Source organism: Onychomys torridus, chromosome 1, assembly GCF_903995425.1.
Source record: "Onychomys torridus chromosome 1, mOncTor1.1, whole genome shotgun sequence".
Taxonomy (NCBI): Eukaryota; Metazoa; Chordata; class Mammalia; order Rodentia; family Cricetidae; genus Onychomys; species Onychomys torridus.
The window spans coordinates 151,951,800-151,969,589 of record NC_050443.1 but is presented as its reverse complement, the minus strand read 5'-3'; the positions used below and the strand labels follow the sequence as shown (position 1 = coordinate 151,969,589).

General features: G+C 39.0%; 1 protein-coding gene across 1 annotated transcript in view; it reads left to right on the top strand.

Moving 5' to 3' along the window:
• Nucleotides 1-8,542: 8,542 nt before the first annotated feature.
• Rnls (renalase, FAD dependent amine oxidase) overlaps nucleotides 8,543-17,790 on the top strand; it is a 262,160-nt gene continuing 252,912 nt past the window's right edge. Inside the window, exons 1-4 of the mRNA XM_036172701.1 lie at nucleotides 8,543-8,951; nucleotides 9,781-9,886; nucleotides 10,362-10,504; nucleotides 16,796-16,954. Coding sequence (XP_036028594.1) covers nucleotides 8,612-8,951; nucleotides 9,781-9,886; nucleotides 10,362-10,504; nucleotides 16,796-16,954 — 748 coding nt within the window. The 5' untranslated portion in view covers nucleotides 8,543-8,611. The remainder of the gene's footprint in view (nucleotides 8,952-9,780; nucleotides 9,887-10,361; nucleotides 10,505-16,795; nucleotides 16,955-17,790) is intronic.

Sequence of the window (17,790 nt, the reverse complement as noted above, 5' to 3'; positions counted from 1 at the left end):
AAAGTATGTACACCATACCATTGACACCTATTCAGGATTTCAGTGGGCAACTCCTATGAGTTCTGAAAAGGCTGATTCTGTGATTACACACCTATTAGAAGTTATGGCCATCATGGGAATACCTGTACAAATTAAGACAGACAATGCCCCAGCATATGTCTCCAATAAAATGAGACAGTTCTTTGCTTATTACAATATAAAGCATGTTACAGGTATACCACACAATCCCACAGGCCAAGCAGTCATAGAAAGATCCAATCGAACTTTAAAGGATATGCTAAATAAACAGCAACAGGTAACAATGACTCCTAGAAATAGATTGCATAGTGCTTTATTAACCTTGAATTTTCTCAATGCTGATGAGAAAGGAACAACAGCTGCAGAGAGACATTGGACGACAGACAAAACTCCTGAGCTAAACCAACCGGTTTATTTCAAAGATGTGTTGACCTCAGAATGGAAACCTGGATATGTCCTACGTTGGGGAAGGGGTTTTGCTTTTGTTTCCACAGGAGAAGAAAAGCTATGGATACCAACAAAATTAATAAAAATTCGATTCGAACAGGAGAAACCCCTTGATGAGGAGAAAGTAAAAGATCATCCACCAATGTGACATCTCTTTAGGTTGTAAGAAAAATTTAACAATCAAAGGTTGGGGTAGGGTTCTGTTTTTCTCTTTACAGGATAATGGAAATACCCATCTTCCAGAAATCATAAGGCCTTGGATATCCGGATGTTTACAGCATAAAGAAAGAATCTATTGGTACCAATCTACACAGGGTAAGATATCACTGTCTAACATCTATATCTCTATCAATCTAGAATAGTTGTGGTTCCAATTTAATCATAAACCAAGCTGGCTTTGGAGATGGAACTGGCTCACTCCTTCTCTAAACCCAAGCATATTGATAAAAGAAAAGGTTGAGAGATTCTTCAGTCCCATATCAGAAGAGCCCTCTGGTGTGAGACAGAAGGAAAGCAATTATAAGGGACCATTATCTTCAAGCTTCTAATTCTCTCCATGCTTACTCTTGCTTTCTTGGAATCCTTTCTTACATGTCATGACATCTTTAAATCCAAACCTTCCATTCTGATAAAAAATAAGTTTTTTCCAATAGCAATCTCTGAAGTCTCCAGAAGGAAGATGGGGCCCCAACAACAACAACTCTACCCAATCCAGAATGATGCCATGGTAATCATCATCATACTACACTTCTTGCCAAAATTTCAGACAGTCTTACCCATTACTCTGAGAGTTGCTGCAGAATCTACAGTTAGTCTAACTGAGATTTAACTATCTGAGCTTTCTCACAATACCCAACAGAGATACCATCGCTCCCTAAACAGCAGGAAGCAATTCTAAGAAAACGACGCCCCTTCTCCCTAAGGTTCATATTTCTCAGGGTTATGGATAATGGTTCTAGGGTTGGTGGTGGAAGAAACTGTTAAACTCAGTACTCTCCTTAAGGAAAGAAAATGTCTTAAAAAAATGGGAAAAGAAGAAATGGAATGGATAGGTATAAGATATTATGGTAGACTGTCATATACATTAGTAAACAAATTTAGTAATATAGCAGCCTTTGCACTGTTATGAATTCTTATATGTTGATAAAATTATAAAATTTTTACATTCCTATTTAAGATAATTTGTATATTGATACAAATACAGAACTATGTTTGTTATATTGTACACATATTTTTACTCTTATGTGAAATATTTGTATATTGATACAAATGTGAATTTATATCTGTCATACTGTATGTATGTTCTACTTCTGTTTAAGATATTCTGTATACTGATATATATTTAGGATTATTATCATATTGCATATTGCACTATACATTCCTACCTCTGTTAAAGTTATTTTGTGTATTGTCACAATTTAAAGTCATTGTCCTTTTACTGTACATTTGCTTACAGACTGTTTGCCTTATTTATAGGAAGCTTAGTCCTTAGGTTGTTTAGGTAGATAAGACTTACATAGTTATTGTCACCTATGCTTGTCATCTCTATAATTATGTTAGTTAGGTTATCCAGATTTATAAATACATAGGTCAGATGGACAGGTAATCTTCAAACACTTCATGGACCTAGAGAACATGGCATTTAAATAACTTAGAATTCTGTTGACATGAGACATAATTGCTCCTGGCAGCACCAATTTGATCCCGAGAGAATGTTGGGCTTCTAAGACATTTCCATTTGGAAATTTGTCTTTGTCTTCTTGGCACAAAATGGCCTACTGGGCAAAGAACTGCCCTCGCCTCAACTGCTGACAGTACAAATGCTGTCCTTTCTGGACAAGCGGGACACAAGGAAAGCGACCACTATACTTTGCCAAGACAGGGTAAGATGGTCTTTCAGAATTCCTGCTTCTGAAAATGGTCTGTCAGATACTCTAGGCCTGTAGCCAATTTGAATGCACCAACGATACTGAGAAACGTTAGGTGACTGTCCAGGCTGCTAGCTGTCTCTGTCTACTCTTGCAAGACTCCCGAAAGTTGCTTGCGTCCTTCTCCCATTTCTCAGATATTATTATATTCCTTCTCAGGTCTTTGATGAGGTTGGAGATTAGCAGTTATAGTTACAACTTAGTATATATACATATATAATATCTTAGATAGGATATATTATGTATTAGACTCAGGTTCTTTAGGATAGGACACCTTTTGGAATGATCTTTGTAACACGCCACCTACCCATGCCCTAGACTTCCCTGGATTTTACTATGTGTTTTTTGCTTGATATTGTTTGTACTTATCGTAATTCCAACTTATCTAGGTCATTATCCCTCATTACTCCTGGACAATATTTGATAACCATCTCTTTGTATATAGTCTTGTATTAGGTTAGAACTTTCTTATTTAGACAAAAGGGGGAGATGTAGTGGGTAGCCATCCCAGCATTGGCCTGGAAGTTCCAACCCCCACTGAGGCTTTGGTAATGGTCACGCCCACAAGGCGGGGCAGAGGAGGAAGCGGAAGACGAAGGATCGGGAAGAACTCACTCTCTTGGTTCCTGGACTCTGGACGCTGGAGGGAGACCGAGCAGAGTTCTCCAGAGAACAACGCCGGATTGTGCTATACCCTTGCCAGACCCTGTAACCTACCCCCTCATTTGTAAGTACCCCACAAAATAAACCTCCCTTTTAACTACGTGGAGTGGCCTTAATAATTTCACCAATACTTCCCAAATACAGAAAAAGAAATAAACGTCTACCAGACAGTCATTTAGAAGCACAAATAAATGTGACCAGAGAAGACCTCTCCATCATATATGAGTCACAACATCAAAACTGCAACGTAACAAAAATATTAGAATTTGTAAGTAGAAAACACTTAAAAGTCAAACGTATCAAAATAATATCAGATATTTAACCAAAAACCCCTTAAAACCAAGAAAGAATGAAACAATTAACAACTAAAAGCAAATAATTAACAAGCTAATTAAAAACTACTCTGAAGGGGAAATTAGGAAAAGTAATTCTGTTGACCATAAACAGTTTACAAATGACTAATTACTTTGATTTCCTTACAACTACGCTGATAGCATTTTAGAAAATCTTCATTTACCTACTCGTACCTTTATTTGAACATTGCCTCTCTAACCAAGTACCTCAGTCCTTGTAATATTCCCCACTTCATGCAAATCCAGTTTCTCTTTAAAGACTTCCCAATGGAACAGCTACTTCCTAAGAACATCTATTCTGTTTTTAGATGCTTCTAATCATTATTTCAATATATTCTTTGGTTAGACCCAGAACCTACATTTTGTTTTATGTCACTTAATTTTAGTACATTGAAAATACACAATTTTCCCCTATTTTTCCACATATATTAATATAAATTTCTCTAGGTTGGAAATCTCTATCTTTTTTATTAGCTTTTCACTTGAAATACCATCAATCTCTATATAATTTTAAAATCTGGAGCCCAATACAACCAAACATAGTATTGATCTGGCCAATATAAATGTTGTTGGCCATCAGCTCTCTATTTCTGTGCATTATAATAAATTTACCATAACTTAGCTTCATTCATAATGAACTTAAGGATAACTGAAATCCTGAGGTTTCTCCCCCTATTCTGCAAAGCTGTTTTCTAGAAACAGATTAAAACTAAAGAGTCTAACCCATTGTCTAAACCTAAATTGTCTATTAAATTTATTCCATAGACAGCATGTTGAAAATTGTTAAAGTATTAGTTTTATCATTTATTTACATGGGACTCATCTTTATTTTATGCCACTTGTGCCCTCAATGATTATTTGACTTACTAATAATATAGTGAGTTCAGGTAATCAATATACAATATACAATACAGTTAAATAAGGTCAGAGAGATATACAACAAACACCCTATGACGTGTGTTTTTTGCTGAATGGCATTTGTGTATTTTTACAGCCATGTTATACAATTAAACACATTCTATGGGAAGGACAGTTCTAAATCATTCAACTGATTTATATATTATCTTCAAAAATCATGTATGTCTTCTCTGAAAAGTGAACTTCAGTGTCTGAGAATTCTTTGATTCTAGTTTCCAGGGATACTATAATGGCAATGTTTCTACCCATTTTGGTGATTTTTTTAGGAGAAAGACAATGAATAAACAAGCATGTACAACATAAGATGACTTCTACAAGTGATTAAGTGATAAAAAGACATTAAAATGGGTTACTAATATATGAAATCACTGGCTGGCTATTTTAGGTTGAGATGTTAGAGATTTTCTTTTTAGGTGGCTTTTAAGCAGGACTTTAATAAACAAAAGATGACACCCTTGCAAATCAGTAATCAAACAAAATGAAGGTAACTAGGAAGAGCAAATATATTAGAACAGGAATATGTTTCAAATTGTTTTGCAACTAAAGTCTTCTTTAGGTTATAGCATCATTCCCACCTCTCCAGAAAGATGTATTAATGCAAGCAGCCAACTAAAGACCCGCTTCCTTACACCAGTAGCTCTCAACTAAGATTATTATTATTATTATTAATGCACTCTGGAGGTAAAAAGAGATGAGAATTCACAAATCATTAAGTTACCTCTATTCTATGGCTGTACCAAACTCTAATTCTGAACAAATCACATACAAGATCACAGTTTACCATAAGCAGAAAAAATAAAAGAAAAAAGTGGGAGATTAATGTCAGATTTACACAAGTTAAAAATATAACAAAAACAGCATAAACAAAGGTCTTCCATTGCTGTGGACTGTGGAAATGTGGGTGTGAGTTCATGAAACAGAAATTTCATTAACTAAACAAACCATGGGAAATATGAAGACACCAAAGTAAGATGTAATGATGTATTGTAGAAATACCACTGAATACTTTTTAGGCTAATGTTATCAGAGAAGAACTTAACGCTACCTGCCACCCAGAGCTATGGAAGTTTGTGGAACCAATAATGATTGTTCTATAAAGTAGGTTCAGAATAGAGACTGGGAGCAAGAAAACCAGTTAGAAAATGACTGTGCTAATTCGGGTAAGAATCAATGAGTGCTTGAATTCAAGTAAGAAACGCTGTGAGACAACTGCTTTTCAAAATGTGGAGGGTCTAGTTAGTAAGAATAAGGTGAAAAGAGCTCCCAGGCAACTTAATACCTCCTTGACAGACACGCAATCTGGATGCCTTTTCTGTTCTAATATCCCATGAAATCAGATACAAAAGACAATGGGGAAATTGTCAGAAAGACCTGATGATAAATCAATGCCATGGATGAGAAAACAGTAGTGATGGAAGGTGACTGTGAAGTCTCAGGCCTAATTGTCTGAGATGATTTGACTATTAACAGAAACTGAGCATCAAGAAAGCTGGTCAAGTGCAGAGAAGCAGGCTCCAAGGATGGATGGTGAAACCCCTTTGAGGATTACTGTTGCCAGATTTACAGCCCTGGACAAACTACCTTAAACTTAAGTGTATTTACCATGTAGACCAGTCTTCACAGACAACAGTCAGAATCAATGGCCTCAAACACACCTTACTATTAGCCAATTTTGAGACATTAGCATTGTATGACTAAATATCACATGATTTACACTTCTAATTTCAGAGAACTATCTCAGACTATAATCAATCTGAATGCAGTAACTTATCATCTCTTTCTTTCAAACATGCTAGCTTTACCTTACTTATAACTAAGAAATAAATGGCTATATATTTTCTCCACAATATATTTGAAATTATGTGTGTCTTCTCTTATATTTCTCTAATATTGTATATGTGTGTGCATCTATAAGTGTGGGATTACACTACTTTGTAGCCTGGTTAATCAGTATTATTTGAGAAGTAGTTTTCCATACATCTTTTTTGTGTCTTTAATACAGATATATGGACAGTCATATCTAACCAATCATCTATTTATTGTATACTTCAGTATTTCTAGTAGCATTGCATTAAATACATTTATAAAGCTTAAGCTATACCTGTGTATTCTTTCCTCCAGCAGAAATATCTAGCTTGACAGTTTTATGACTTTTGAGACAGGCCTATCTCAGAGATATTACAGGTTAGGTACCAGATTTCTGCAATAAAACAAATGCAATGATAAAGTAAGTGATATAAATTTTTGGTTTATGAAAAGTTCTCTTAATACTATATACACTAAAGTATCATCTATGAAGTACATAATAATAGCATGCCAAAAATGCATATGCCTGGGGTGATGTATTGTGTCCCCCAATATACTGCATCCCCAATAAAGTTTACCTGAGGATCAGAGGAAAAAGACAGCTACTATATTAAACATAGAAGTCAGGCAATGGTAATGAGATCTGGTGCCCTCTTCTGGTATTATATACAAAATATATAAACCTTAAAAAATTAAGTACTTTACTGTTGGGCATGATGATTATCTGAGATGCTGATAAAATGATACCACACAAACTTGCTGAATTATCACCGCAGGATTGTCAGACCCATCCATTTGTTACAAACAAAAGGAATACCCGTGAAACATAATGAAACAACGGGTTCTTACATATTGCAAAACTGTGTTACTGAAAAGATATCCATTATACTTGAGTGGTTTGTCAGTATTTTTTTTTTTTTTTTGCTTTATCCATAACAAATGTAGGCATTTAGTATTTTAAAAAAGAATTCCTAACATGGAATAGCATTTTATTACCAGAGTCCTAACAGAGGTCTGCAGTTGAAATGTATCAGTAAGTTAGGTCCAGTCACTCACTTCAAGACAGCAAACAAGCAATGCTGAGAAAGCAGGGAAGGATTTTAATGAATTGAGGTGGAAGACATAGGTTAAGTTCTCGGCCCCTCTGCGGACCTTCCAAGAGGAGTTCCCAGATTACATGGGGGAAAGCACAGAAGCTGAGGCAGGGAGCATAAACATGCAGCTAATCTATTTTGGACAACCTGGGTCTGATTGACCAATATCTCAGGATTGGTAAGGGGGCTTTAGCTCCGTAGGAAAATCACCGTTGAGGTTGTGGTTTCCACTCTGATTACTGATGTCTCTGCATTAGACTTCCCTGGAGTCTAAGATGACCGAGGAGAGAATGAGAGTAAAGGAGACAGACACAAAATGAGGGTAGTGAGACTGAGTCTTATCCTGATTCTTGGACATTTGCTGGCCACCGTTAAGTCTTTTTACACTCACATTTTTAAAATATATTTATTTATTCTTCTCTCATACATTCCATTCCCTACGGCAGTTCCCCACCCCTCCACCCCTCCCAGGTTAGCACCACCTTCCATCTCCCCCAGATCCGCTCCGTAGTTTTGAATGTAGAACAGTTAAAGATATCTTTTATTGAATTTTAATTTCTAGAAATATATTTGATTTACATACTTTTTGGCCTTGTCGTTTGTGTTTTTTTTGAGGTTTTATAAGAAGTTCATTTTCACACATAAAATTTTATTATTTCTACTATGTAAAAAAAAAAAAAAACAATTGCAAATCATTATGCATTCAATCCTTTTTCTGTTCTTTTACTGCTGTCCTTAGATGTCTTCTTAGGGTATCGGGGTTCACCCAAATTTTCTTGAAGTTCTTTTCTTTGACAAACAAAGAACTGATCAACTAAAAATTTGATTCATGGAAACATTTGACTTCATGGAGACATTAAGCAATGCTTGATTTTTAAAAGTTCTTTGCTATTGACTAGTATTGCCAAGGTTCCACAGCATTTTTCAGGTAACAATTTACTATCGATGGTTCCTATTTTTCATTCCTTTTTGTTACATTGAGAACTTCTAGGACACAGTGGTGGTGGCAGAATCCATTTCCCATTATATCCCCCGGTGCACAGTGAACCTATTGGGACACAGACGTTAGCATTTGTGGACGTGGTAAGCGATGTAAAATTCCCTGGTGAACGAGGTACCTGTATTCTTCACAACTCTGAAAAGGATGCATTGTTCTCCACACTTCACAGATGGAGATGTCAGAAAAGACACATAATTTGTGGGAGAATACATAATCCGCAGCCTCAGAACTACAGTCACAAACACATCTTCCTGATTTCCAAACCCTTTTCTGTCACCAGAAACGGCCTCTAAGACTCCAGAAGAAATCCAGCTGTGGCATCGCCGCTGTTTCCTCCTCCTCCCGAGGCCTAGGCCGACCTTCCAGATTTTTCTCCGGGGGCCGATGGGATTGGGACTCACCGGGCGGGCTCCTCGGTGCCGGCCGGGGTGGGGCGGGCTGTCCGGGTCCGGGTCACCGCGGCGAGGTTCCCCGCCCTCTCAGGCGCAGGCGGCCCGCCCCGGGCACGGTCCTGAGCCTCGCGGGGGCACGGCGGCCGCGGGACACGGCGCCACTCGGAGCCTCCGCTGCCGCCGCCGCCGCCAGGCCAGCCGAGAGCCGGCCGCCATGCCCCGGGTGCTGGTGGTGGGCGCCGGGCTGACCGGAAGCCTGTGCGCCGCGCTGCTGAGGAAGGCCATCGCGGGGCCCCTGTACCTGGCCCTGTGGGAGCAGGCTGGGCACGCAGGTGAGTCGGAGGGAAGGCCTCCGCGGAGCTGGGAGCTGCAGGCCGGCCACCCCGCCTCGGCCCGCCCGCCCGCCGGCTCCCGCCCGGAGCGCGCGCCGCCACGTGACCGACCCCAGGCGGCGGCCGCCGGCAGGCAGGCGGGGTGCGCGCGCGCTCGCAGGGAGGCCCCGACGGGCCCGAGACCCGCTGCGCAGGACCCGGAGCGCTGCCCGGGGAGGCCGGCGCCACCGGAGCCTGTGCGCTAGGCTGCTCTGCGCCGTCGCAGCTTTCTTTAGCGTCTGCAGATTCCCAAGCCTCCCCTAGACCAAGGCAAAGTTTCCCAAAGCCTAGACTGAAGGTCCGGACTGAACAGCCTTCCTTAGTCATTCTGCCGTTTCATCCGTTTCGCTGTTCAGGCTGACACAGGATGCACTAGGAACACTGTGAGGCAGTCGTGCGTGACTCACGGGTCCTTTATTTACTCAAATAAAAATTACAATGACCTAAGGCCCAGGACAATAAGCAATGATAAAGACTTCAGCTTAGATTATTTATTTATTTGTTTGTTTGTTTATTTTGGTTTTTCGAGACAGGGTTTCTCTGTGTAGTTTTGGTGCCTTTCCTAGAACTCACTCTAGCCCAGGCTGGCCTCGAACTCACAGAGATCCGCCTGGCTCTGCCTCCCAAGTGCTGGGATTAAAGGTGTGCACCACCACCACCCGGTTTAGAGTAATAATATTTTTAATGTATTTGGACAGAGACAATAAAGCCACCAGGCTATCTAGGGTGATTTGTATAATTTCAAAAGGTTCGCTCTATGCACTGACAATTGCTTATGAATTATTTTAAGGGGGAAGAATGATTACTGTCAAAAGTCCTCATAATCCCCGATGCACAGCGGATTTGGGAGCTCAGTACATCACCTGCACTCCTCATTATGCCAAAAAGCATCAAGAGTAAGTTAGTCACTACTCCGGAGTCTTATTTAACACATTTTAAACTTAGCCTGTTATGACAGTGAAATAAATGTTCTTATGATCCCTGTGAAGATTGTATAAGATTATATATGGAACAACAAGAACAAAAAAAGCTCAATATATTTTAGTAATTGTTGGTGTTGAAGATGGCAGATAGTAATAAAAGTTACTATTTCTGAGCACGTTTAGATTGGGGCATATAATACTTTTCCATGTGCTTTTCTTGACTTCACTTTTATATAGAGAACTAGGACTTGAAATAGAAATTATGTCAGTAGACAATTTACAGACTCTTGAAGTATTTTTTGCTCTTCACCAGAATTACAAGTTTTGTATAACACGGTGTACAACTGAGTTGATCGTATGAGGATTTATAGCATGATTTGATTTTTTGGAAGACAAGACAGTGGTCACAGAGCTAATCACACTGTACATTTCCATGTAATTATTTCAGATTTTATGAGGCGCTGATAGCTTGTGGGATTTTGGAGCCTCTGACCTCTCCTATTGAAGGGATGAACCTGAAAGGAGGAGATTGCAACTTTGTGGCCCCTCAAGGAATGTCTTCAATTATTAAGCACTACTTGAAAGAATCAGGTGCGACTTGGATTTCCTCTGCCCTTTAAGATAAAAGTTGTGCATTCAATGTTAGTATCGTATAGATGATTATAAAAATAGTTATATTCGGGATTGGGGATTTAGCTCAGTGGTAGAGTGCTTGCTAGCAAGCGCAAGGCCCTGGGTTCGGTCCTCAGCTCCAAAAAAAAAAAAGTTATACTCTTGTCTTCTCCTTTAAAAATCGCCTTTCCTTCCTCCAGAGTAAGCCTGGAATCAGTTGCAGGGTGTGATTTTTTTTTTTTAAACAAATGTTTATTTTCCTATTGAGCTGTATGGCTCTCTCTATTTACTACTGATCTGTTTATATTCATTTCCTTATAATGTGAACAAAGGGGATTATTTTATATAGCTATTCAGTATCTTATTTTGTTTCATATCTGTGGCCTATTTTCACACCAACAAATTTAATTTTCTTTGTTTTCTTTAATGTATGTCCAAAATAGTATAGTATGTGTGTATAACCATTTATTCAACTTTCTTGTGTATATTGGGAATGGGAGCTATCTTGAATTTTGAGTATACAGTTTTCCATCTCTTACCTTGATGTGGCTCTAAGGACTGAATTCTAACAGGTTGTGTTACTCTTAATGACCATCTCATCAGCAGGAAATGAGAATGTTCCTCACATCTTAGTGTTATGGAAATTTTAAATTGTTACTGGCATCATAGATTAAAAACAGCATATTTTTGTAGTTTTGTTTTTTTATTTCCTAACTTTTGAGTAAATTTATACCTCTTTTGCTTTGTTAACCAGCTCCTTGCAGTTTTTCTTTGCATGTCTTATTCATAATTGGACCATATTTTAATATGATTTTCATTTTTTTCTATATGCATTTTATGAATGCTATGAAAGTTGATATTTTATAAAAAGAACAAATAGAGGTTTTCTTGGGTGATAAATTATTTTTTCTATTATAGAGCAAGCTATATATATACTGGAATATTTGTAATTTGGCTAAGTACCCCATTCAAGATTACTGTAGAAAGGTGTAAGCTAAAAATTTGTAGTTTCACAGCTATTTGTAGAATTATTACAATTTTTGCCTTATTTGTCAGACATTACTTAACGAAAGCCTCAAGAATCTGAACAGAGAAAGGCCGATGAGATTGAATATACAGCAAGACACTTAAAAAATACAGTTCTGGGGTAGGCCATTTCTCCATTCAAGATTCAGACTATGAAAGTATAATAGAGTTCTTCAGAGAAACAGAAACAGTGGAGTATATTTTGCTCCCCCTCCCCCATTCAGATATTCTATGTCCAATACCAACTGTAGTTCAGAAACCTTGAAAAAGGGCTAGGCATGGTGGCACGCACATATGTTTTCTTAGCACTTTGGAGGCAGATGCAGGATCACCACAAGTTCAAGGACAACATGGGTCACATAGTGAGCCTGAGCAAAGAAGGGCTGTGGTGTGATATCCTGTCTCAATAAACAACCAAATAAACCAAAATCTGAAAAACAATTCCAGAAAGTTCTAAAAAACAAACATGAAGATGCTGCACAACTTATAGTATGCTCTATGAGAGGGAAGTGATGTGTAGGCACATTCACTGATTCATGGACCCTTAGTCTGTCATTAGGATATGGTTCACCTTGTGTTTTAATCCATGTGCAGTGATATGTATAATTGTTTTGATGTGTACTGAATTTGTACAGTTTTTTCACTCCATAATTCTCTAATAACACATTATAAAAAATCTATTGGCTTGTCATTTATATTGTTCTAGGTGTTGTGAGTAAACTAGAGATGTTTTAAAGTGTATTGGAAGACATGTGTTAGTTACCTACAGATATTTTATGTAAGTGACTTGAGCATCAGTGCATTTGAGTATCTTGGGGATAATATATTGCTATCAATTTTCAACAGCTATGAGAGGATGAAAGCGTGTGTGGGAAGCTTTTATTTGTCCTATCAACAGGAGGGAATATTACTGCATTAATTTTTCCTTTATTTTATCATATACCTTCAAAAGGAAATTGGTCACTATATGCAGTATAGCTTGTCAAAGTAAACAAGATTCATTTATTTTAAAACGATTGTTTAATTTGCCGATACTATCAGTTCTGGAGGCTTTGGATAGTAATACTTACTTTTCTTTGTCTTCCCTTCTCATTTGTTTACTTTTTTCTAAAGCTGATGTGAGGGAAGTGAGTCTGTGTGGTTCTCCACCACAGTTCTCCCTGCTGGGCAATCATGACATTTATCCAGTACAGTGCTCTTTCAAGGGATGCTATAAAGTAGCATGCAAACCAGAAGTGAATCTTCCTTTGTCTACTTCAATCAGTACATTTAGAGCGCTTTCCTATGTCTTCAGGTCTCAACTCAGCATTTCCAGGTGCTGCTTACTAAAATGAATCCATGGGAAATGAGACAAGAAAAATTTGCTTGGATTTCCCTCCTTAAAATGGAGGAAAATGGATAGGGAGATTGCTTAGTGGGTAAGAGGCTTGCTGGGAAAGCAAGATGGCCTAAATTTAAACTTATTTGAATACCCAGAACACACATAAAGGCTGGGTGTGGGAGCCTGTGCCCCCAAGCACTGCAGGGCAGAGACAGGAAGATCCCAGGAATTTGATAGCTAGCCAGCCTAGCTGAAGTGGCCAGCTTCATGTTCAGTGAGAACTTTCCTAAAAAAATTAAGTAGGGAACATGATTCCTCTTCTGACTTCCACATGCTTGAGCATAGCTAGGTTTCTATGCATGTGTACACACACACACACACACACACACACACACACACACACACACACACTGGAAGAAATTGGGATGAAATGAAAACTGTATAGTAGAAACACAGTTGCTTTTATAAAATGTTTAATGCTGAGTAGTCTTCTATCTGTATAGCTGTGTGCAAAATTAAAAATTCTTTTAAAGTAGCATGCACTGGATGTTGTGGAACTCTGTCACTCTGTCCTCTGGGCATTGCTTGGCTGTTCAGTCTTTCAATTTTTAGCAAGCTATGATTACTTGTCCAAGACCCTCACAAGGCTGTTCCCAGTAATACTTTTCATTGAACTGGTGGTAAAGGCTTCACAAGGCACCTCTCAGCTCAGGAGGTGCATGAGTTCCACTCTTCCCTGATGATGTTTAAGTGGTTAGTGTAGCTGCCTGTAAGTAATCCCAGTTCAACTCATTAATTTGCCAACTTGTACCAGGGTTGAACCATTTCTTGGGCACTGTTGCCCTCTCCTGACGAATAGAAAAAGTGCAATCTGGAGAAACTGAACAATAAAACAGTTCCTGGCTATTGATGTAGAGTGCAGTAGTGGGATAGAAAGACATTGAACTGTTCCTTTAATAAAAGATGAATGCTAAGGAGGATGTAAGCACCGTGAACAAATATTTAGTAAAACTACCTAATGTGGCATAGATTTTGGAGTGGTTAGCTGAAAAATTATGTCAGGGAAAGTGTCAACAGGGGAATTGACATTTCACGGCTACTTTAAAGTCAACCAGTCTGAACTAGGGCAAGAAGCAAGGGGATAGAGTTCCAAAGAGCAGGAATTGGAGCAGTCCTGAAGTAGACACAGCAAAGTGCATTCAAGAAACTAGAAATCAACTATGAATGGGGAGTAGCTTGAACGAGAGAGAAAGTGGCAAGGTGAAGTACAAGATTAAACTTGGTTCAGGTGTAAGTGCTTTGTGAATGGTGTTAGAAGATTTTACACTTTATCTCCAGTGTGGTAGGAAGCGACTGAAGATTTCTGCACGCAGTTTATGCATGATCAAATTTCCGAAGCTCAGAGTGCCTCTTGAGAAAATGAGAGAATGTTCTCTAGAGCATTCATAATTTTAATGTGTCATGTCTTAGCAAAGTTATTATTTCTACAAGGAAATTCCTTCATCCTAGAAACTTTGATCCTAGCAGCAGGAAAGATAATTTTCCTTTCTTCTATGTAAATACTAACTGTGGGGTGGATTTTTCAGGAGTCATACTAGCTTTAGGTCTGCTCAACTACTGCAGTGGCTTTGCATTTTTTTCATGCGTCATACTTTACTTACCCTGCTAAATAAGGGAGCATGTAAAAACAAAGGTTTCTGGGCCTAATCCTTAATATTAGTTTTTGTGACTTGCTTGGGGCCTACACAGCACATGTGTTCCTAGTGCTGCTCGTCTCAGGTCAACACTTCTGATGGTCAACTACAGAACACCTTGAGCCACTGGAATTCATGTCCAAGAACTTCAGCTCAAGCACAGAGAACTTTACAAGCTGGTGGATTTTAATCCCTTTAAATACACACACACACACACACACACACACACACACACACACACACACGCTCACATGCTCACACACATCTTCACAGACATACACTCATACACACACCCTCACACACATAAACACACACACTCACATACATACACACAAATATACTTACACACACACACACACACACACACACACACACACAGAGAGAGAGAGAGAGAGAGAGAGAGAGAGAGAGAGAGCCAACAATAACAGTTCTCTTTTCAAAGAATTATTTATAGAGAACAATGTAAACAAAATAGAATTATTTGCTTCAATTAGGATCTGGAAGAGACCATGGAGTAAGGTAAGCAGAGCAAGACATTCCAAATAAGCCAAAAAGTGAAACAGAGTTGCTTTGTTGGGATAAAGAAATGATGGATATGGGTTAAAACTGAAAATTATTTGTACCTTCCCAAAGCAGAGACCTCAGAAAGGCTCCAGGCACTTTAGTAGCCCCCCTTGCCTTCATGTTTGAAACAGAACAATGTAGGATGACAAAGTAGTCAGTGATTCTCTTAGTTCTGATCCTTAATGAGGACTTAATCTCCCCTACAGACATATTTTAAGATTATTTAAGGGTATATTGCTAGGTATTACTAGTGAGAATTAATTGCTAAATATTTACTGACTGATGTGTGTTCATACTTATTCTGCAAAAGTGACAAGCTTGCTAGTCACCTGTATATGTTTTGGTCATGACTTAACAGCTTGATATCTATTTCTTTATTTTTGAAATAAATTGGTATAATATGTAACAAATAAATCAGTATAATGTAACAAATAAATCAGTATAATGTAACAAATAAATCAGTATAATGTGTAACAAATGTTTGACTAGTGTGGTGACTCTCATAGACGTGCCTGTGTTTAAATACTTGGTCCCTAGTTAGTGGGACTGCTAGAGTAGAATTTGGATGTGTGGCCTTGTTGGAGGAGGTAGTTCACTGGAACTGGGCTTTGAAGTGTCAAAAGCTCACACCCTTCCCAGCTAGTCTTCTCCCTCTGCCCTTTGGTTGTTGGTCTCAACATGTAAGCTCTCAGCTACTTCTCTAGTACCATACCTGCCTGCTTGCTGCCGTGCTTCCCACCATGATAGGCAGACTCACCCCCTGAAACTATAAGCAAGCCTCCCCTCATTAAATGCTTTCTTTAGAAGTAGCCTTGTCATGGTTTCCCTTTGCAGCAACGAAAAAGTAGCTAAGACAGCTAATAAATATTTCCCCTTTTATTGAAAGTAGATTCTTTCCTTGTACAATATAATCCTGATCCACATACTCAGGAGTTCCATAAAAACAAAACAAAACATTAAACTGAAAACCATAATATATATGCAGAGACCTGGTGAAGACCTGTGCAGGCCCTGTGCATGCTGCTTCAGACTCTGTGAGTTCATGTGAGCTTTGCTCGGTTGATCTAGAGGGAGCTAACCAATTCTCAATGAAAGTCAGCTATGAAGTAGTAGAAATATGTAGTGGGTAGCCATCCCAGCCTTGGCCTGGAAGTTCCAACCCCCATTGAGGCTTCGGTGGTAATGGTCACGCCCACAAGGCAGGGCGGAGAGAGGAAGCTGAAGACCCAGGATCAAGAGGAGAGGTCTCACTTGGTTCTGGAGGTAGACTCAGCAGAGTTCTCCAGAGAACACCTCCAGACTGCGCCATACCTTTCCCAGACCCTGCAACCTACCCCTTCATTTGTAAGTTACCCCACAAAATAAACCTCCCTTTTAACTACATAGAGTGGCCTTAATAATTTCACCAATAGAAATAGATGAGAAGAAGTAGGAGTAGTCACTGTGTAGTGTTGTGTAATTGTTTCCTTCATAGCAAACATTGACTGGGATGCGAGTGGCAGAGGGAGGAATTGCTATTGAAGTAGAGGGTAAAGAAAGATTCGACTAGAGAAGATAAGGTTAAGGAGTGTTCCATTCACCTGATTGATCTAGTCTGACTTTTCATTCCTCCTCATTCATGTGGAAAAGTCTGGTAACCCGCACCTGATTTTGCCTTTGGAGCAGGTGCAGAAGTCTTCTTCAAACAGCGCATGACCCAGATCAACCTGAGAAATAACAAGTGGGAAGTCTCCAAGGAGACAGGCTCCCCTGAGCAGTTTGACCTTGTTGTCCTCACCATGCCAGCTCCTCAGATTCTGGAACTTCAAGGTGACATTGTGAACTGTGAGTATGCTTTGCTATTTACCTACTCAGAGAACAAACAGATTGAGAGGGCGCAGATTTGCTCTTCCCTTTGAGAGAAAGATCTATTATCAATGCTACTGATGTTACGTTTAAAAAATGGTTATGGTATACTTCCTGGAGTTAGGCTGGGTCATAATGAAACTTACAGAATGGTTTTTTATTAGTTAGAAATTGAATAGTTCTCTTATTGCCCTCGCTTTAAAACAATTTGGTATTGTTTTGGATGTGCTATAATGTGGCTCAAAAGAGCAGTGTCTGTGTGGTCATCCTGAAGAAAAGCTGTTCATCGTGGCTTCCTATTGGCTTGCCTCATCTCCTATCTTCTCCTCTCTGGGATACTGTTAAGTATTTACTGTTAAGTATGAAGTCACTTAGCCTTATTGATGAGTAGGTGGATGTGATAAAGGATACATTGCCCTGATGGAACTAAACTTATTTTCAAAGAGCCAAATGTATTAAAAAAATAAATAAAAGGAAATTCTTCCTTTGAATAAGAAAAAGGCAAAAAGATTATTTTCTCCCTAAAATTAACATATTTTAAGAAGGAATTTGGTGGGCCATTGAAAAGCAAACACCCTAACTGTCATGCTAGAACTCTCATCCATTAACTGATGGAAGTGAATGCAGAGATCCTCAGCCAGGCCCCAGGTGGAGCTCCAGGAGTCCAATTGGTGAGAAAGAGGAAGGATTGTAGGAGTGTGAATTGTTGAGACCAAGATTGGAAAAAGCACAGGGACAAATAGCCAAACTAATGGAAACATATGAATTATGAACCAAAAGCTGTGGAGCCTCCAACTGGATCAGGCCCACTGGAT